Here is a 21,665-nt window from a genome sequence, read left to right as displayed (position 1 = left end):
GTGTCTTTCTGCATTCCAACTTTGACGATATTTTCCGGCACGATGACGGAAAATATCGTCGCCTCCGAATCAGGAATCGCGGAAGTCACTCCCCGCCAAGTAAAAAAAAAACGTCACCGACTGACTATTTATACAGGAATCAGAGTTGCCGATTTTCGAGGGTCGATTTCTCCGCCCCCAAACATCTATAGTAATCCAGTATATCTCGTTCGAAAGAAAATTTTCTTCTTAGGTAGTGCGTAAAGTTTCAAGATTTTCTGTAATACTTGGTTTGTTTGTTTAGTTATGGCTACGCAATATTTGGGCGATTAGCCAAGGGGATGCCCTTCTGGAGAACTTTTTAGGGGAAACGACCTCATTTGGGCGTTACGGACGTGGAGAAAACGCGGAAAACGCCACGTGGCCAGCCCGTCCGGGCGAGGCGCGAACCCACGACCGAACTCCCAGTGTTTGGGGGACGAAGACCGCTCGGCCACCGGTGGGCATGTTTTCTGTAATGCCAGTGCCGAAATATAAACAAACGAAAAGTGAAAAAATTCACAAAAAAAGCTCAAATTTAAACTTAAGCCTTTCTGGTTATCGGTGTGTTGCCGGCAAAACTTCCGGGTCGATAGGTCAAAGTTCACGAGGGTTTCCCCGTAGAGCTAATTAAGTTTTACGGCTTAATTTCGTGCTTACACTTTAAATTACGTAAAAGATAGTATAATTGTAACATTTAAAAAAAATTTCTTTCGATTATACTCAGAATCAGCATAAACTTTTTGTATAGTCCGCAACTGAAGAGGGTTCAGACCCAAAATGCACCTTGAAGAATGACTATCGCATAGATTTGATTTTTCCATCTAAATGACGCGCGTTCCTGTATGATAATTCCTTGAATTATCTTGTACTATATGATTTAGAAACCCGATATTTATTAATATGACCGGAATCTTATCGGCCTATTATATGGTCCAATAAGTCCAATACCTTATACAATTGTCACTTCTAGTACTTATTTTAATAAACAACTATTAATTATTTTAGATAGTGAAATACATCAAACAATACAATTGAAATCTTATTAGCCATTTCACCGCCAAATAAATTATTCAGATACTAATTGATTTGGACAAGAGACTAAGCGGTTAGGCCGCCATCTCGTGTTAAATTCAGTCATTAGAAATAAATGTAATATAGAATATAATAAATCTGAAAGAAAAGATGGTCTTGGAACGAGACACAACCCGTAACTTCCGCTCACCGCGCAGACGCACTACCCGGATCTCAGTCCGACCAATTAATTTAGAAGACATAATATTTCAAGAGTTTTCTAAATTTATTTATTTTTAATACCTAAATTTAACACGAGATGGCGGCTTAATCGTCTACATTTAGACCAAATTAATCAGTATCTTAATTAATTAATTAGCCATATTATAACCCAAAAGGATTCCGGTTGTATCGTTTGATATATTTCACTGTCGAAAATAATAAATATTCCTGTATAAAAATCAGCGATAATTGTGTAAAATGGTGATTTAATTCCAGTTTAATTAAATGCAAATACCTACGACTCTGAAAGAGACGATTGCGATGACGTAAATTTTTTAAATGACAAGTAATGATTAAATCGTGTCGAATAATATAGTAAAATAATTTCACGTTCACGGTTAATCATCGCTACGGCGTGTAAAATAAATGAATTTCTGGAATGTCCTCGAGAAAGAAGTTGTATATCAAACAAACAATAATGCGCGACACTTAATATCTGGTGTAAAATTACTTTTAACAAATACGTACGCATTTATCTTCAGTTTTTATCTACAATTTTCACCCCATAACATCTAGAAACGTACAGTACAATCGCATAAAATTGTTCTATATTCGTTTTACGAGTATGGAAGAGGTTCTTCATCCCTCAAAACTTTTTAAATTACTTTTATTTTTATTATTTACTTTTTAAGAAAATAAAACTCTGTGTCGATCGCATCTCAAAACGAATTTCCGTTCCGCTTCATTTTCCTGGTCACGATTTTTAAACTCGTTAAGCATCGTACACGCGTGGATTGTCGTGGCGTATAATTATAGTTTCGAGTAATGAAATTGACTTTTTTTTTGTATTTGTAAACAATAGTAAACGAGAGACGTCACTAAAAGTTACGGTTTACAAATGGCCTAAATCCTTTCTTCTTTTATTCAAAGGTAACGACGTCAAATTCCGATTAACTCTTTAACGCGAGAATCACTCGATTACGTTATTTTGTGTGACGAAATAATACTATTATACGCGTCGTAGAGTGTGTCGTATTACGTATTCCCATACGCGTCGCGCTCCAAACTAACATGGCGCGAATGTTTCAACGTTGTGTCGAGAGACTTTAATATTAAGCGAATTGTTGTGGATTAAAAATTTTAATTTCATTTTAAAAAGCCACATTTATAGTTAGAAAAGTAAAAATTATTATTAAACAGGAGGGTATCGATATTTTTTATTTTAGCTAATAAATGCTGTTATGTAGGGTAGTAGTATCCAACTGCACCGCGTAAACGTATCTATTACGATTGTAAGTAACGACAAATCCCTGTGTGCGGCTTCGACAAAGAGCCTTTAATACGAATACGTATGTACTGTAAGTGGTGGGAATGAGAAAGAACTCGGGAGAATCTCCGCAACGAATGTCATTATAATTCTTTAAACGTAAGAATTAAAAAGGATACCAGACTACCGGGTGTTCTCGAATTCAAATTGTTCGCTCGAACCGGAAGTTTATTTCATACAGTTAAATCTGGGACGGTACTTCCGGGTCAGGTCGCGACGTAATAGCCGATACAACTTCGTATTGTTGACGGCGTAAGGAGCTCTGCGACGTTCCGACGCACGGTCTATGCGCTTTATCCCCGGAGAGTGGACCAAAAAGGCATTATCTAAGATGCAGAAGTCGTAGTCCATGAAACACATCTCCAGAACCTACGAGTCCAAAGTAAGGATTCAAAGAGGGATAAAGGAGGAGGACCTCTTAAATAACTTACCTGAGGAAACTTGTTCATCTTCCCTTCCCACGTGAAATTCTCGTGAAAAGGCGGCTCGTTGTTGGTTCCTATGTAAAACGGTTCCCACGGTGGCGCGTGCTTAACAGTAGAAAAGATAGTCATAGAATCTTCGGGAGGAGCAGTCTTCAGCCAGCGATCTCTATCAGGAAATTTATGACACGCATCACACACCAGTTTGTGAAAGAAAACAGCCTTCTTGCTGGACATCATCTCTAATAATTCCTTCTTCGTATCGGGAACTTTACTGTTCTCCTCCACCTCGAAGACTGGTAAAACGTAGACACGTAGCGAAGAGACATTATGTTCAAGGACCATATCCAGAAACCGCGGAACCAAGTCCAGAGACGGGTACAATTCGATGTCCGAGGCCAAAACGTAGTGGGTCCGAGCCATCTTTCGGGCTACGTTACGAGCCAAGTTGATGGGGTAAGACAATTTGTGCGTTTCTCGAAAATTGATAAAGTTAAAGGTGTCGTTTTGGCAATTCACCGGCATCTCTCGCGCTTTTAGCGTATCCTCTCGGGTAGGCGCGTGCGCCTTATCGACGATAAGGTGCCAAGTGACGTTGGCCTTCAAGCAGGGGTGTCGACACCGACGTAGATATAGAATTCTCCGTACCGCCGGATAGAAATCCCGACCGGGTGCGTAAACGGCTATCGAAGCGGGCGCCTTCCAACGGAGGCACAACTGCTCGACGTGGTGCAGAAATTCGTAGGTGCCTTGCGTCGTCAAGGTTACGCTAGAATTTCCCAGGTAAAATTTATCTGCCGCTATGTAATCGTACACAACTAAGTAATTGGCGTGTTCTCGCGTGTGTAAAGGTTCCGCCAATTTGTTTACGGGACTTTGGGAGGAATCCCACTTCCAAATTAGAGATATATACACGGAATTATCCAAGTTCCCGTAATCTACACTACGTTCGACCAGGTAGTAGTAGAGGATCGTACCAAAAATGGAAGAAAAACAAAGAAAATAAATGCTTTTACGAACACACCCGATTCCAGATTTTAGTCGGCAGCACCTACGAACGAAAGAAAAAGACTTAATTGTGGAAGTCTCCCCGCCAACTAGGCCATCCGACACGGCGAAGGATACAGACCCATAAACAGGAATTGATGATCACTTACCGATTATCTCCGCGAAACATCATAATTTGATCTTCAAACCGAACGTGCGGAGGGCAAAACAGTGGCAATTTAACACGACGCCATCGTATTAACATCCAATACCGGCGTCATCGCTCGACGATCCAAGATGGCGGTCTCTTTCGTCTTTGATCGCTACGCGGGAACATTCGTTCGTAGATGGAATAAGGTGTCAAATTATCCTCTATACTTCAGCCTCTACAAATTATTCACCCGCTACGCGTCGTAAAAAAAAGGGACACTTATTACACGCAACCGTTTAATTTAACATCCCATAATTATTCTGTCATTTAAATATCAGTTTAGGTTACTTATTTAGGATTTGGAACGGATATTTATATCATCGAACGACAATGAAATTTGACCTTTTCACGGGATTAAAAAAAGGATTTTGTCGCGTTATTTTATTAGTTACGTAAACTTCACACCGGGTGTTTTTCCAAGATTTACGCGTTACGGTAGTTACGTGTATTAAGTTAGGCGAAGTAGCGAATTACGTCACGTTTCTCCTCTGATAATTTCGTAGGTCCTATCTCGGGGTCTTAAAATTTTGGGGCCGGTTAAGACGACCTCCCCGTAAAAACTGCTATCCAATCCGACGCGACCACCAAATTCGATTGCCGGACCCTTTCTCGGAGTTATGGAAATTTCGCTATCTTCGGTACCTCTTTTTTACGTACGGGAACGTTTGCGTGACGTAACGACGGTCGTTCTGATTACCGTAGTACGATATCGGAATATAGATTCGATAACGGAAGAGGGATTACAAATGTTTTTACGTATCCTCCGCATCGCGTCCTCGTTCCGCCGAGCGACGCATTCGAGCGTGTCGCCTCGCACAAATTTATTAATTCGTAAGAGTCGAGTTATCTAGACGAGTAACGAGAAAATAGAATAAATGCGTAATTACGACGAAGGTAACGCCATCCGATACGCGTTACTACGAAGCGGGTCACCACTTCGTTAAATACTACGAAAGTAAATTCTGCGGGAAATTTAACTCGAGAACATTCCGAACGCGTCTAAAATGTTTAACCTTTCCCCTTTGCGAGTACGAAGTATCGCGCCTACACTCGGGTACAAATGTTACTTAGTTACGTTAAACTAAAAATGCACCTCGACCGCCATTAGAGACTGTGTCCGGCGAATTACCGACGTCACCTCCCATCTGGACGTCGGGGATGGCGTATTAATTACTGAAGCGTAACGCGTTGGTACGAATTACTAAATACGGTAACGTCTACTAACCTGGGCCACGCGTTTGATCTTCTAAAGAATCGAAATTTGGCCAAATTCGAGAGAAAGAACGTATTACTCGTTGACAAAATGGACTTTCTTCCTCGTCACGATTTTCCGATCTTACATCCTTGCGGACTCGATGACTCTATTAACTGCCGGGTGTACGAAAGGGCCGCGTTAATTCCGAAAATGACCAGCCGCCGTCACGTGACATCGGCTTTATTCCTTCATAAATACGAGTTAATTTACATATTTACAGCTTTGCGAAGAGCGTTAGCGGCATTTGCGTTTTTGGCCGTACCGCTTTATCAGATCCCGTCGAAGGCTGTTGTAGGCGCGTCTGTTGGCCGCCACGTATTTGGCACGACGACGTTCCGACGTACCGTTCACTTTCTTTATCCCCGGGGAGTGGACCAAATACGCGTTGTCTAGAACGTAGAAGTCGTAATCCAGGAAGCACATCGCCAGAACCTGCAAAGAGCACGAGCTTAAGTGCCACGAGATGGCGTTGCGAAGGGAGCGGAGCGACTCACCTGAGGCATTTTGTTCATCTTCCCTTCCCAAGTGAACCTCTCGTCGAAAATCGGCTCGTTGCGAGTTCCTATGTAGAAGGGCTCCCAGGGGTAGTAGCGCTTGGTGATGGAGAACACGTTGAGGGTGTCGTTGGGCGGGAAGATCTTCAGCCACAGATTTCTGTTGGGGAACCGATGACACGGGTCGCATACCGACCTGTGAAAGAACACCGCCTTCTTTTTGTAGAATAACTGGAGTAACTGCTTCTTGGTACCCGGAACTTGGCAGTTTTTCTCCACCTCGAAAACCGGGAGGACGTAGACCCGTGGAAAAGCGGCGCCTTCTTCTTTGCTCACCATGTCCAGAAATTTCGGCACGATGTCGAGGCTCGGATACAATTCTATGTCGGATGCCAACACGTAGTGGGTCCTGGCCGCCTTTCTGGCCACGTTACGCGCCACGTTGATGGGATAGGTCAATCCGTGTTCCTGGCGATAACTGGAAGTGGAGTTTGGCACCCTCTGGCAGTCGGAGGAGCCCTCTCGAGCCTCCAGCAGCGTATCTTCCGCCAACGCGTGAAGCTTGTCGAAAATAACGTGCCAAGTCACGTTAATTTTTAGGCAGGGGTGGCGACAGTGACGTAGGTAAAGCATCCTCTCCACCGCGGGAACGAAGTCTCCGCCGGGTGCGTAAACGGCGACGGAAACGGGTGCCCTCCATCTGATACACAACTCCTCCACGTGATGCAGAAATTCGTAGGTTCCCTGAGTCGTTAGCGTAACGCTGGAGTTACCGGAGTAGGTTCTGGAAGCCTTCAAGTAATCGCGCACCGCCACGAATTTCGAATCCACTCTCCGATCTAAAAGTTTCTCGCGTAGATGCCCCGCTCGATCCCATTGTTCTTCTACGTATCCTTGCGTTAGATGCTGAGGGAGAGCTTCCGAGACTTCGTCACGCGGAGTAACGGAGTTACGCACGGAAGATACGAAGCACAACACCACGACGAAGAGGAGCGTCGGAAGGAGGAGGCATTTGACTATTCTCGCGCACCTGAAATGGCTCACCATTCTACACGCGTCGGAATGTTCCTAGAATAGTGGACTCTCGGAAACGGATCCCGGTTATTCTCAGGTGTGCTCGACACCTACAAATCACGGCGCACGCGTAGAAGCCGAAGGTAGGCGAGCAAAGTCCCTATCGCCGAGCGCTACGATCCAATTTCCAGTCGAGGTTCGCCAAGTCACGTCATTGACACTCTACTCCGTTTAATTACGTCATTTTTATTGGTATCGCAGAATCACTTAAAAAACGAATTTCACGCACGAATGACTGGCGAAAACGTAACAAATGCGAAGTTTAGTGTCGCGTCGCTCCTAGATGCTCGACGACGCGACGCGTTCTATTGGTTTTTTTTATAGGAGAGAGGACGCGACAGGCGCGCTCTTCTTCGTCACGCCGCGTAACTTTTACCTCTCTTCGCGATTCGCAGTAACTACTCGGAACGAATACCTTTCCTTTTCGAGACGACTCGTAAACACGGGAATTTCTCCAGTTGTAGATTTTTATCGCGCTTCCGAGTTACGACACGTGTCCACTTGTTTACTTAAAATACGCGATGTTTTCCCCTCGTTTGCGTAATGCGAGACGTGTCTATTGAATCTTTCGTAACGGAACTACTTTTAAACGCCGTCTAATACTTAGTAAACTAATTAATAATTCGCTAGATGTCTCCATTGTGTCGTCGCCGAGTGTATTCAAATTACGAACTCGCTAGTAATAGTCCAATATTGTCACGTTCTGGTGTTTTAATCCAAAAACATTCGTTTTCTCTATAGGAAACTTGTGTATTGCGGCACGTGCAAAGTGTTTACCTGTGTTCGTCTGTCAGTTCTAACTTGTCTAGTGTTTCCTGGATTATTCTAACAGATGCGGTTTATTTCGCCTAACAAATGTAGTGTTATGTCTCTTCTAATAAATCTAGTGTTTACTCCCGGTTAACTTCCATTTCTAATGTATCTAGAATTCTTTTTGGAATGACAAATATTTATCGTACTGTATTATATATTATTTTACAGTGTACTTATTATTCTGGTATAAGAAAAACTAAGTTGTGGGAAAGAAAAAAAAATGTCTACAGAAACAAGGAGTTGTAATGTTAAGGGGGATTTTAATATGTATTTCAAAACCTGGAATGTACTTTAAAATAAGACAAAAGAGTATTTTCCAGTGTTTTCTTTGCACAAATAATACTAGGAAGGAGAGAAACAAAACAAAAGTAACACACACTAACAGAATAGAAAAACAAGGAAGTGGTTTATATTCCAAACTAACCTCGTGTTAATCATTTATCTCGGAAATGACAGAGGTATGTAAATTACATAATTTACCTTGAAATTAATTTAGGTTTGTATATCACTACGTAAATTTGTTGGGAGTATTTAATTTAGTAAGCAAAAACCAGAGAGAACACGAAGGGCACTGTAGTCAATTGACACCAGAGTTAAAAAGACAAGAGGTATATGTTAAGCAGAGCTGTCTCTTTGTATTCATTTTTCAATAACTTACAATTAAACGTTGTTAGATTAAACCTGAAAGTGTCTTTACCGCATAACATTAACAAAATTAAACAGTATTGTGTAAGAAAGGATTAGGTAATGCTCTTTGGAGGAATCTGCATTTGAATTTGGATGGGACTTTGAATCAATAGTTTTTGGATATTTTGGATGAAGCTCTGCTTCCCAATTTTGTTTTTGTGTTGGCTAAACTGGTTGCGGATCTTATCTGTGGCAATTAAATACTTTGGAAATGCATCGTTCACAACAATATTCCATAATTTCATTAAGGTACCAAATATTCCATAATTTGGTATTTTTGAAGGGCATAATTGAAAATACTGTTACCAAATGGAGCGTGCAAAGACGATCCGTCAGAATTTGTGCTGTGAATGCAAATCGTGTAGAAGAGTATCAATGTCTCCGGTCGACAACAAGTAAAAGGTGACCAAATGTAATGTATATTTTTCATAAAAATGTACATGTCTGTGCAACATGTTTTGGCCTAAGTAATGTAATCATTTCGCAGTATCTTGCCAATTTTTTGATAGAATTCTCTACAGATTACACCAGAAAAGTAAAAGATTTTATAAAAATCTGTTCGGAGCATCTCTTTCCTTACTCAGACTGAATTGTCATGAGAAGAAAAGTGCATCCTCTGTGATAATCACAAATGATTTTCACATTGGCTGGATGTCGACAAAACCTCAAAAAATAAGGAAAAATTTTGATTTCGGATTGTGACTATAATTGGCATTTAACGGCATGCAACCGGAATAATTCACTGAGGCTTCTCGAAACCTGGCGAGATTGCAAACATAAATAGATATTGTTCTGAAATCGGATAACCATTCCAAATGTCATTAAGGAAGTCTTGGAAGCTAAAAATTCTAATTTTTATAAACAGAATACATAACCTTGTCTCCCACTCTATATACATCTAGTAATATATTCTATAATGCATCAAAATCTTTGGATCTGCTCTGTGCCAAGAGACTCAAAGTCCAGTTTGTTTGAAATAAAAATTAAATTTTTAAACTGAATGTTTTGTAATATACAGTAGAAATAAAGTGAGCTGTCATATATATAAATTTTTATACAAATAATAAGAAATTTGTTCAATATTTACTTTAATTAATCAACAGAAATTACTACATTCTAAATGTAGTAATTTCTGTTCTCTATGGCACTCATATTCTTGCAAAGAATTGGTAATTAAAAAAAATTGTACTTTTTGTATAAGTGTTGACTCGTAGATATGTTCTACATTAGGCTATTCCACAGTAGACTAGCATTTGTAAAGTGAAAAAATACGCAGGATTAATGAACCAATTGACAAACACGACTATGCTCATAAAGCGAGTGAAGCCACTTTCAAAAGTATTGCGTTTTTTACTTTCAAAAACGTGCATTTTCTTTATGTTAAACTGGTTTATCCACATTTTCAATATCGCTTTTGTGCAATTTCCAATTACTCGACTTCTGAAGAAATCGACAGAGTGTCTGTTCCGAGAAACACAAACTCAGACTAATTATGCGATTTATTCAGTTTTTATAAATGTCAAATGTTAGAAATGACCTAAATTATATTTATTTGTCCGTACCAATTGTCGAGAATTGTGTTTCTTGTAAAACAGAGTTAAAATTTGCAAATAATTAATTTTGGTATTTAAATGTATTTTTTAGTGTTAAAATAATGCACCGGTGAAGTGCGAAATGACTGACATAGATGATGAAATATGTGGTGTGTCCAATAAAAATTAAGCTACGGTAGATTTATGATTGCATGAGTTTCAATATTCTTTTTTTGTATAACTGTTGTGTAATAATAATAGTAAAATATGCTAAAAATCATCTTAAAGCTATCTTCACATTTTGAGATCGTTATTAAGATCCTTTTGTGAGATATTGTCTAAGATAGTCTTTTGTGAGTGAAATATTGACAAAGATAGTCTTATCTGAGCTTGACGTCGACTAACACGATCTTACACGAAAGCTTTGTAAGAAATTTTAAATATTATTGCATTTGTAATGTCTTAATTCACTCGGCATTTGAGAATTTCTCCAAAAAATTTAAATCAAACATGGCTTTAATAAAGCTTCATTTTTACATTTTTTTATATTAAATCTACGAGTTTCCCCGGAAACTGGTAGATCATATAAAGTGTTATATTATTAATTTTGCTGAAAAAATAATTTGATGTAGAATCTGTAAAATCGAGAAACGAGATTTAAATTTCCATTAAAACTAAAAATAGTTTTTCCTCGTCTAAACAAATTCTGGAAAATAAATCCGTTGGGTAAAAAATTTCCGTTTGCAAACGGAGGATCGATAAACTAAAACATATGATATATTTACAGTATCGGAGTCGACGAGACCGGGGAGGATCTCCTCGGCACGATGTTCCTAAGACGAAGATGTTCGACGGTTTTTTGAAAGCGTCGTCCGCGATTAAAAAAGTCACATCAGGAGGATCTTCTCCTTATAGAAAACTTCCCTTTCTGTAACTGGGAGATGTATATGCGGACCTTGCAGCTGTCGTTTGTCTTCTTAATCCATACCTGGAACGAAGGGTACAATTAGTAAAACATTCATAAATTCCAAGCTGATCTTTATCGACAGAGTTAGCATACAATAAATAAATATATGGGGTAATGTAAAAGCCTCCGTATAGAGGCAAAGAGATTAACTTTGCTATGGAGTCATATATAAATCACAGAACACGTAACCATTTAACTGCCACAAGTGAGAACAAAGCATTCAAATACATTACAAGTCTAATATTACACATATGCACAAGTCACAAATGTTTGTTTTTGGCATTCCATGTTTCATATGGAGACTTTCAAATTATCCCATATACGTAAATGATAAGTTTCACTTTTATGTTCGATACAACATTATCGAATCTACCCAAAATAGTATCTTTAAAATCTAGAAAAGTGTTTAGTAATGGAGATTTAACAGAAAAAATGAATATAACCTTAGCTTTCAAGCAACCTTATCTCTTTGATTTTACACTAAAAGTTTTCAGCCTAAGAGAACATAGCTTTACATTTTATAACTTTTCCTGTTAAAAAAATTATATATTGACATTTCTTTTAAACGAAAAGACTTTGTTGCGTTGTTTAATTCAAATCAAAGATTTTCAAAACTGCTAATACTGTATAAGGATAGCTTAAACACAAAGGTAACACAGTATAAAGATTATTTACCGTCAACCTTGGTTGCATATTTAACTTTATTTATCCTCAGAATTTTCACAAAATTAGTTGCACCAAAACATTTAATAATATTGCTTGTAACTGTTGACTATATTAAACCATGCACTCCAGACTTTTTGTCACAAAAAAGCGAATAGACCATTTGTATTTATTTGGTTTGAAATAATGTCATTAAAATATCAATATGCTTTTGTAACACTTTAAGAAATATATCTGTGTGTATTGTAATTGAATTATTTACCGACAGCGATAGAAACGTGACATAGATGATGTGATGTCCTCCATTCGGAAAGATGCACACAATGAACAGTTCTCAATCCGTATCTAGCACTCTAATCGTTATTCAAAGTCAAGTTCCTAAATTATTCTTCTCTGGATCAAAGTTTCTCCTCTGCACCATCATTGTCTTTTAATACTAATTTTAATCGGCACACATCTATCCCCTCGGTGTATCAACCATCACGATCACTATATTGGTGCCTATATAATTCTACCATGCTCTATCCAAATGTATAAGAGTGAATAGAGTTTAATACTAAAAGAATCATTCATGCTACAGAGAAAAATATATTTTCTGAAATGTGTTTACTGTAGAAATAACATCTTATGCAGCCAAGACTTGACTTCTTTTGCAAATTATCATATCCTTTGACACAACATAAACACAAATAAAGAAATTTTTTCATATTTTATTCATTTTCAAAGGTTACACATTACTGAAAGCCAAACATTTGATCTCTTGGATGTCTTTGATGAATCAGAAGTATTGGCTCTCGTTTAGGGAACAGATGAAAGTTCAGTGGTGCCAAATTGGAATTAGAGGCAGAATGGAAAAGAATTTCTACTACCGAGAAATTTTCAATGTGAAGAGTGGCTTGGGGCCAAGAGTTATGGATCGAACAATAGTATCCTCTTTGTTGATGAGCTAGACCACCAGTTGAATTGCCCCCTTAGGTTATGTAGGACTATGTGTTGGCATCACAATATCATGATGTAAGCTTGTATGCATTTGCTACCGAGTCACTAGTAATTTCTTTGGCATTACAATGTATTTATAAAATGACATCGAGATAACTTCATCAAACTTCTGTTATCAAAGCTCGTTTATAGAATTTGCATTAAAATTTTTCAAAAAAATTACACTGGCATGTAGGCACAAGGCCTTAAGTTTTATCAGAACCACATGATAATCAAGCACATTAATTGTTATGATGCATGGAAAATCCACCAAAAGCAAACCATGCGGGTCCCAAAACATTTGTCATTACTTTTCTACACTGTATTTTTATGGTTTTTGCAACAGAGAAACCAGAAGAAGAGGTAAGATATAACACATTTAATACGGATTATAACAAATTTTGTTTATGATACCATCTTACTAAGAAGTTAGTTATTATACAACCAATTAATGCTCAGTTCTAATCAAATTTTAACCTATGTTCTATGTAAAAATTAAACAAACAAACTACAAGTTAAAGTTACCAAAAGTATTAATTTAAAGTTGAAAACATTTCCAATTAAAGTCATCTTCGGCTCTGTTAGCTGAATTAGCAGAAAAATACAGAACAAACAATGGAATTCTGTTTAATCTGTTAGCTGTTTTCTCAGCTAACACAGTAGAAGAAGACCTAGATTAAAGTAAAAAATATTTCTAATTAAATATTTTCGATAACTCCAACTTTAGAAGTTTGTTTGTTTCATCATTATCATCACATATAATAGTACCAAGTTTCATAAACTTTCATAAAAAATTTAAACAATTTATATTTCTTCATATTTTCAACATTATTTCCTTTAACTTAAAAAATTTTCAAATTATGTTAATTATTATTACCATATATTATTGCTATTGTATGTATGGAACATTTTTTAAAGTATTAACATGTCATTTCGTTTAGCATTGATTATTCCGACCCGTTACTCAAGAAAAGGCTTTTGTCAAAACTTGTTTATTATTTCTGTTCTTAGTACCGTCGAGTGCATTTTTCAAAGTACTTTGTTTTATTATAGTGAGTGGTAGGAACTTTGTAAATGAGAAAAGTAGCCAAATATTCTGATAATGTATTTAACTTCTGCAAACTGAGTGAAACAAGCTATGCTGTATCACAAGAGAAATTAAATTAGGCAAATTTAGTTCTCTTATTATAAATTTGTAAAATTTTTACTATTTATTTTGTATGCCACACCCATTATAAGTTAAAAATTTTATAAATTATAGGTACTACTAACTGCATTTTTAGTGCGATTAAATTGCCTCTTTTGTTATCCATTAATTAATGATGGCGTAGCACTTCTTCATTCATTTGATTCCTTTTTTTCCCTAACATTAGATGCCTTACACTTTACTTTGAAATGTCATCAACTCTATTGACAATTTCCATTTACATGACCCTCAAAATATTTCCTTCCAATTCTCCTTTCTCTAAATATAAACTTATTTATAATTTGAAAATAAAATAAGAAGTGTTTACTAAATAAATGATAAAGTGACACTTGTTTTCCAGCACACATTGCCACATTTAATCAAAATTTCATAGAAAATGGAGCCAAAATTATCAGAAAAAATATAAACAGCTCAAAATAAATTCTTTGAAAAAAGGAAATTTTCAAATCTAAAATAGAAAATAAAATTGCTCAATTTTCAAGAAATGTTTAGCCACTTCTCTGTTAATTGTTGCACAAAATAATCGTTACAAACATCTGATCTGATTTTCTGATGACGTGACAATGGCATGCCATCAGAAAATCCCAAATTAATAACTACTAATAAAATCACTTTACTAACAAAGTGATTTTTTTACTTACTTTACTTGTATATTTTTACACTTTATCATGTTGTGTGTAAAAATATATAAACACGTAATTTGTTTTTAGAATGCAGAATTGTGGGAAAGAACGCTGATCTAGAATGATTCGTTTTGTCATAAATATATATAGGGTATGGACAAAAGTAGTATAAAGCTACTACTAAATGAGCAATTCCGATAACATTTGTATTAAAATAAAAACTAATTTTGTAAATAATTAGCAAGTTCCACAAGAAAATTATTATAGATGGGATCAGCATCATTTCTTTGTAACAATTATCCAACTTACGTCACAAATGCATTTTGAAATGGAAACCGACACTGTAACGGCACATTCTCTGCAAGCCATCATAAAAATCTGTTGTGTTTTTCTATAAAACCATCCTTTCCTGTACAAAGTATTACTAGAATCAATCTCAATCTTACATTAGACAAAATATCAGGATTCAGAGTCATTCTGTATGATGCACAGTTTTACAAAAACAAAAAATGCAAAACAAGAATGAAATTGCTAAATAATAAATAGTCTATTAATGCTATTAATTTAAAAGAAAATTAAATGTATATATTAAATACTATTTTGCAACTGCTTTAAATTGTTTTATAGTTTTCAAAATCCAATAAAATTCCTTAATGTGAATATACAGATTTTATTTTTTAGAAAAGACTAGCAGAAACTTTGTCAAATTGATAAATATTTTTGAAATAAATGATTAATTTATTTCTCACTATAAACTTTGACATTTTAGAAGAAAATCTCAAAATTTCAAAATGTATTATTGGAAGTTTCTCTGTCCTTTGCCAAAATATAATTTTGAAACCGATCCTTTGTTAATGTAATTAAATTCTAATAATCAGACTATTTATATTCCTAAGCCAGCACAAAACATTAATTAAAAGCCAAAGTGACAAATTATGGTAAGTAAAATAAGCTAAGAACTAAAATTTAATTACATTTTCTACAGTCGAGTAAAGAGAGTAGTTTTACATTTTTTACGATTAATTGCTTATATTAATTCTTCCATCTGCAAAAATTTCTTTAAGACATGTTTTGACATGATAAAGAAATCCAGTTAAATCAGTTTAATTTTATTTATGTAAAACTTCAATCTTGTAAAGAATTACAAACAAAACATTTTGGATAAGTGACCAAATCCCTTTTAAATCACTTTTTATCTTTTAAAATAGTCTTTGAAATAGCAGACTGATGTTAAAAATGGCAAATAAAAATTAAGAGTTCTGTAAAGCATTCAAATTATTATTCTATTTATTATTATAAAAAAATATATATACAGAGTGATTCAAAAGAACTTAGAAATATATAAAAGGTTCAATACAAAACAAACCATTTTTACCCAAGAATATATAGTCCCAAACACCATGCAGAGTTGCTAGAAGTATGGGAAGAATCATGCAGAAAGTAATACATGTAAGATATACAATATGTTTATTAGAAAACTCAGGTGGCATTTATGGCTATATTTTCCTTGGTAAAAATGATTTGTTTTTGAATTCCCGACTTACATATAAAGTTTCTCTAAGACCTTTTGAATCACTCTACACAAAAATTGTGCTTTCAAAGAGCTTTAAAAATTTTTATATATTGTTTATTAGGAAGTTCTCCGATATTAACTGTAATTTTGTACATGCTGCAATGATGCCAGTTTTTTGCCATTTCTGAACACAAACTATCATTTTGACAATATAAATTGTTCACATTCATTTATAAATATTGACTCAAAGGCAAATGAGTAGTCTAAAAAATGTTTGATGACAGAATAAAGCAATAAATAATGTACTTTTTAGGCAGAACATTTTATTTGTGAAGTCTATAAAGATCACATAGAAGAAAGCTATACAATTTAATTATTTGTAATTCTTCACAAGAAAATAAAAACAAGCGACTCGACCGAAATGATTTATAATCTGGTCGCTCGTGTCCTTGAGAAAATTCAGCATATATGCGCAGAAGAATTAATAGTATTTTTGCACTTTTGAATATAATTTTCCACAAAAAGAACTGTAAATTTTACTTACATAATTACTGTTCAAATCATATCTACTGTTGCCTAATACTAATGTTATAGTGAATAATAGAACAAATAATTGATGATGGCGATCATATTAAATCATTCTAATCTCTGGAAGCATTTTTAAACTCGACAAAACAATGTCCCCACTTTGAACTTCTATGGAATCCGAAAATAATGAATAATAGAAATGTTCAAAATTCATGACAGAATTTGCAATTTTTCCAAAAAATAAAAAAAAAACCATTGTTAACTCAGAGTTGGTTATTCTTTAATAATTCTTTTTCACTGTCTTTTCAAGGTTGAAAGTTAAAATAATAAGCGAATGTACAAATAATTTATTAATTTCATTTACTGTTTGGTTAATCAAGATTTTGTATGTCATTTCTAGGTAAAGAAGAAAATTAGATCTGCTTTGAGACTAATTCAACTAGGAAATGCTAAGTGAACTTATCACTTTTGATATTGAATTTTACAAAAGTACCATTCTTTAATATTTTGCAAGGAAATAACTATTTATCTGCAGCATCTTTCAGAATACTTCATACTAAACGATGCAATGAAGGCAACTTTTCGATTGTGGTTGGTTCATAATGCAACAATGTTATAACACAGTGTAAGTTACAAATATGATCGATCGCTCATAAATTAAACATTCTATTGTTCACTCACTGTTTAAAATTCAGTGTCATCTTAATGAAAATTAAATATCTACATAAGAGACGGTGATAAAATTAATGGATCGGAAGCTATTATAATCTAGGGAATGCGATACCTCTGTGGTACTAATAGCAGAAATCACTCCACTACACTTTCCCATTTCCTTTGATTCAAAGTAAACTGGCTGTCCCCGATGAAACCTAGATGTAAGATTATATAACTTTAGAATAATGAATTAGTTTATTTTCAGGTGAATTCTCTTGATAATTACTTGCTTTAGCTTTTTCTTTTGATTAAATATATCTAGCATTATGCGACTTCAGTATGCTACTACAAAACTACTTAATATCCTATCGAAAGTATTGTGTCCAATCGACCAAATGGCCAAAAATTACAGCTATTCTTGTTCTGTAATTTAATTGATTCATCTGTTACATACAGCAGAGCATCGATTATCCGAATGTTGACCAACTGAAACATCAATTAACCAAAAGCTTTCCAGTCGGCAAATTTAAATTTCTGCTAGTGTTGTGGCACTGCAATCTTTGGCTATATCTTGGGCTACTCCAATATTATTTTTGTTGGTGTGCATGTTTTAGCTGGCAGCACTAGCGCGACCATGAGAGGGTACTGAAGGACGTGCCAGGATTTGAACGAATTTCAACATGGGATAGGTTAATATAGTTTTTCGTATATAATCAATTATCTGAAAAATCAATTTTCCAAACAACCTCAGTCCCCAATTGATTCAGATAATCGATGCTCTACCGTAATTGCAAAAATAGCTTGTAATCTCAATCCACTTGATCGATCAGCACATACATCGATCTAAGGTTTATCATATTCGAGCAATAAAAGAAAGCAAGAAAATTCAGTTTAAACTAAATATACTGCATATTATTGTATAATATAAAGTCACATTCTTTCAAAACTTCAAAGTTGTCGAGCAAAAGTAGAACTTGCAAGTAGTACTGCAAGAAATTAGTTAATGATGCAACAAGCACAGTCAGCTCGTGAATTGCCAAGTATGACATGTGGCATTGCCAGACTCTTTGCACTACTACTTGTGAATTCTACCTTCATTTGATCATTTGGTACAACATTAATATTTTATGTATCCGAACCATTCAAAATTCATAAACAGAAAAAAATATGTTATTGTGTGTAAGATGTTACCCAAACTACAGCAATTAAATAATATCATGAAGGTTTTCATCTACTTTCCAGTACACATTTTCAGATATAAAATGTTGATTTTACGATGGAATTCTTCAATTTGAATCACACACATGCTTAAAACATGTGGTGACTGTCTACTGATGGACAAATGGCCTTTTTAAAGTTTTTGAAATTCTGAATGATGTATATGATTCCATCATACATGTATCATAAAAAGATCAGTCCTCTTGTCTGAGGACAAAGATGTGTCATCCTTCATTCCCTTATAACATTGGAGAACCACCTCTATGGGACGGACCAACACCTTCCTTCGGACATTAACTTGGTCATCTCTATCTTCGACTCTCTAACTAGATGCCTTAGGATGAAACATAAATGTAAGATTTCAAGACTGACCCGATCACAAAAACCTGACCACTGCGCTCTTGCACAAGATGCTCTCATTTGCTGGCACATCATCAACCCACCAGACTATGTCAGAAGGGTCATCAACTTGGGGGCCTGTTATATGCTCCTTGTCCTAATGTCACCCCACATCAAGTCATTCCAGATATGGAAAAATTACTTGTAGGCTTAGATGATTTGCAGAAGGAAGCCTTTAGATGGAAGGTCTTCTTTAAAAGACCCTCAAACACTCCCCAAGAAGCATTATGATCATCAATTTTGGATTTCTCTACATCACACTAAATCCTGGATGGTTGCAAATGACATTATGGCAATCAGGGCAGATAAATCCAAACATATCATCCTTCTAAAGCATTCCTCTCTACATGGAGGTATTCTACAATACATTCAACAAACTGAATACACTAAGACACCGCAAGCTTATCTTCACAAGCTTCAATCATGCGTCCTTCAATTAGTGAACACTCCATTTGCCATTATGCTTCCAGGATGCCACCATATCAGCCCCCACCACTCCATGTATTTTCATGTTTGCAAAAACTCATAAGCGAGGAAGCAGTTCAAGCCTGTTGTAGACAAAGCCACTCCACCCACCATCCGCATTGAGAGATGTATCAACTCCATCTCGAAGTGGCTACCACCATACCAGTACACAGTGTCCAACTCACTACAACTTATCGACTGCCTAAGGGACATATGCCTTGAGGCGCCTGATTTTATCAGTCTGTAATTTTCAGTCCTTATATCCTTTGGTAAAAATATAGCCTTGTTTTTCCTTCCTTGGGGACTTCTTGATGGCACACATTCCTGAGCCTTCCAAACATCTTTAAAATTTTGGGGTTAGCTGAGCTCCTGTGTCATATCTCTTTCTTCTCATTTGATAGACAACCTCACCTGCAATACAAAGGGGTATCGACGGGTAGCCTGATTTCCAGCACACTGTTAAATTGGTCATTCGTGAATTGGAAGCCGCTCTTCTTCCACACTTTATTGAATACATCGCCTTGTATGCAGGATACGTGGATGACATACTAATCATCTAGCACCACCAACCTCCACCTTATCAAGTGGTACAACTACAACCCTTATGACCTCACTCTCAATTTGGAACAATGCAGTGGTACAGGGATGCATTTCTTGGATGTAGATATACAACCTGTTCAGTGGCACTTCATAACCAGCATATATAGAAAACTTATCTACCATCCATTCTTCATTCTGGCTCCTTCACACAACCCTTTCCATTACAAACTGGCGGCATACAACACCTTGATCCAAAGGGCCTATACCCACTACTCCAATATTCATGATAGGGAGAAAGAATACCATTACATCCTAAAGCAGGCATTGCTGCATGAATACGCACAGAAATCCATTAATTAACAGTTTCATTTCCCAGTATGAAGCCAACCACATGTTCATTCACATTACATCCAAAGCACCCAACACAGCAGCTGACTTTAGAGCGATCACATTTAACAGCATCTTGGCTATCGTCTACAGGAAAATTGCCAACTCTTCCCGCTTTTGGCATTTAAGTGGTGCCACATAATATTTTTGCTTCTCCATAATGCCAAGGACTCCAAAATTGGCACCACCTCCCAGGTACGTGGTTCCTCTACACAATCGCAAATGTGATATCCCCTGGCATACATTGGGACTACGTGTAGACATATACTAACATGCCTTAAAGAACACCAGGAGGACATCAAAAAAGGCAGTTTTACAACTGCCCTTGCCTCTTATGCATCTGGAACCACACCTGGTTCTGGACGCATAAGAGGTGAGGGCAGTTGTAAAACTTGTTCCATCTTTCCAGGATCCTTCATTCTAAAAAGATCCTCCTACAATATTTGGAGAAATATGAGATATACAAGACTTCCATCAAAAAATGCACCATCAACTACAAAAAGGCGGAGTCATTCCCAACAGCCTGGAAATTCTTTGTTTACCAATATCTAACTGATGAGGTTCCGTCTGAAACAAATCCTACGACATCTTATTCATCCGCCAATAGACAGCCGCCACACCTTTTAAGCGACACATGCGATTCAAATTGAAGAATTCCATCACAGAATTTACATTTTATACCTGAAGATGTCTACTGAAAAATAGATGAAAACATTCATAGATGAAAATGTTTGTGATACAATTTTTTTGCTTGAGTTTGGGGTAATGTTGGGAGTCTGTTTTCATATAAATCCAGTATTGTGTTGTCATCGTTCTTGTATGTAATAGTACACCAAATACCAAAATATCTAGCAAGAATATAATTTACTAATCAAACAAATATTTTCAACCATTTTTAAATAGTCATCTTCAGACTTTGAATATATTTAACTACGGAATACAAAATCAAACATGAAATTTTAAAAGAATAATATTTCATTGAATGAAGCTGTAAGTATCACTGCAGATGCTTAAGTATCTACAAAAATGTTTAGGGTATTTCATAAAAGGACTTCCATGCATGTGAAATGTTTCAGTATCTTTATAAGTATCTGTTGTACATCTTGAAAATTGAATTTCCTACTGCAATGTCACTCTACAAGGTTTCTATAAAAAACATTGCCATAAGTTATAAAAATACCGAAATATTTCACATGCATGGAAGTCCGTTTTTGAAATACCCAAAAAAATTTTTTGCAAATAATTGTCAGCAGTGATGCTTACTACATCACCTAATGAAATATTTATTATTCCTATTTTTGAAATTTTGTTTGATTTTGTATTCCATGGACGAATATATTGGAACCCAAAGATGGCCATTTAAAAATGGTTGAAAACATTTAATTTGTAAACTACATTCTTAATGGATATTTTGGTACTTGGTGTGTTTTTGACTTATTTGCATCCAGTTTTATGAGTTTTATGCTT

General features: G+C 36.0%; 3 protein-coding genes across 3 annotated transcripts in view; all 3 read right to left on the bottom strand.

Moving 5' to 3' along the window:
- Positions 1–1,619: 1,619 nt before the first annotated feature.
- Positions 1,620–5,614, bottom strand: LOC111617968 (beta-1,4-glucuronyltransferase 1-like). Its single transcript, XM_023359371.1, has 4 exons — positions 5,427–5,614; positions 4,161–4,394; positions 3,013–4,054; positions 1,620–2,950 (listed from the first exon to the last, which is right to left on the bottom strand). The coding sequence occupies exons 2-4, from the start codon at positions 4,253–4,255 to the stop codon at positions 2,750–2,752; spliced, it is 1,338 nt and encodes a 445-aa protein (XP_023215139.1). The 5' UTR covers positions 4,256–4,394; positions 5,427–5,614; the 3' UTR covers positions 1,620–2,749.
- A 6-nt stretch (positions 5,615–5,620) lies between these two features.
- On the bottom strand, positions 5,621–9,505 carry LOC111617969 (beta-1,4-glucuronyltransferase 1-like). Its single transcript, XM_023359372.1, has 2 exons — positions 5,951–9,505; positions 5,621–5,888 (listed from the first exon to the last, which is right to left on the bottom strand). Exons 1-2 carry the CDS (start codon positions 6,995–6,997, stop codon positions 5,691–5,693), a joined length of 1,245 nt encoding a protein of 414 aa, XP_023215140.1. The 5' UTR covers positions 6,998–9,505; the 3' UTR covers positions 5,621–5,690.
- A 1,042-nt stretch (positions 9,506–10,547) lies between these two features.
- Positions 10,548–21,665, bottom strand: part of LOC111617971 (sin3 histone deacetylase corepressor complex component SDS3-like) — a 34,618-nt gene continuing 23,500 nt past the window's right edge. Inside the window, exon 9 of the mRNA XM_023359378.1 lies at positions 10,548–11,044. Within this exon, the coding sequence (XP_023215146.1) occupies positions 10,966–11,044 (79 nt within the window). The 3' untranslated portion in view covers positions 10,548–10,965. The remainder of the gene's footprint in view (positions 11,045–21,665) is intronic.

Source organism: Centruroides sculpturatus, unplaced genomic scaffold (genome assembly GCF_000671375.1).
Source record: "Centruroides sculpturatus isolate CEXI.00-Female unplaced genomic scaffold, Cexi_2.0 scaffold218, whole genome shotgun sequence".
Taxonomy (NCBI): domain Eukaryota; kingdom Metazoa; phylum Arthropoda; class Arachnida; order Scorpiones; family Buthidae; genus Centruroides; species Centruroides sculpturatus.
Note: the sequence above shows the minus strand (reverse complement) of the source record. Positions and strands in the feature narration are given on the sequence as shown.

What these genes read in the sequence shown, in the direction of transcription:
- LOC111617968 (XM_023359371.1), bottom strand. Translation starts at nt 4,255, where the DNA reads ATGTTAATACGATGGCGTCGTGTTAAATTGCCACTGTTTTGCCCTCCG. An exon ending in ATGTTTCGCGGAGATAATCG is followed by an intron (nt 4,055 to 4,160) that starts GTAAGTGATCAT and finishes TTTCGTTCGTAG; the next exon opens with GTGCTGCCGACTAAAATCTG. An exon ending in AGATGAACAAGTTTCCTCAG is followed by an intron (nt 2,951 to 3,012) that starts GTAAGTTATTTA and finishes TTGGACTCGTAG; the next exon opens with GTTCTGGAGATGTGTTTCAT.
- LOC111617969 (XM_023359372.1), bottom strand. Translation starts at nt 6,997, where the DNA reads ATGGTGAGCCATTTCAGGTGCGCGAGAATAGTCAAATGCCTCCTCCTT. An exon ending in AGATGAACAAAATGCCTCAG is followed by an intron (nt 5,889 to 5,950) that starts GTGAGTCGCTCC and finishes TGCTCTTTGCAG; the next exon opens with GTTCTGGCGATGTGCTTCCT.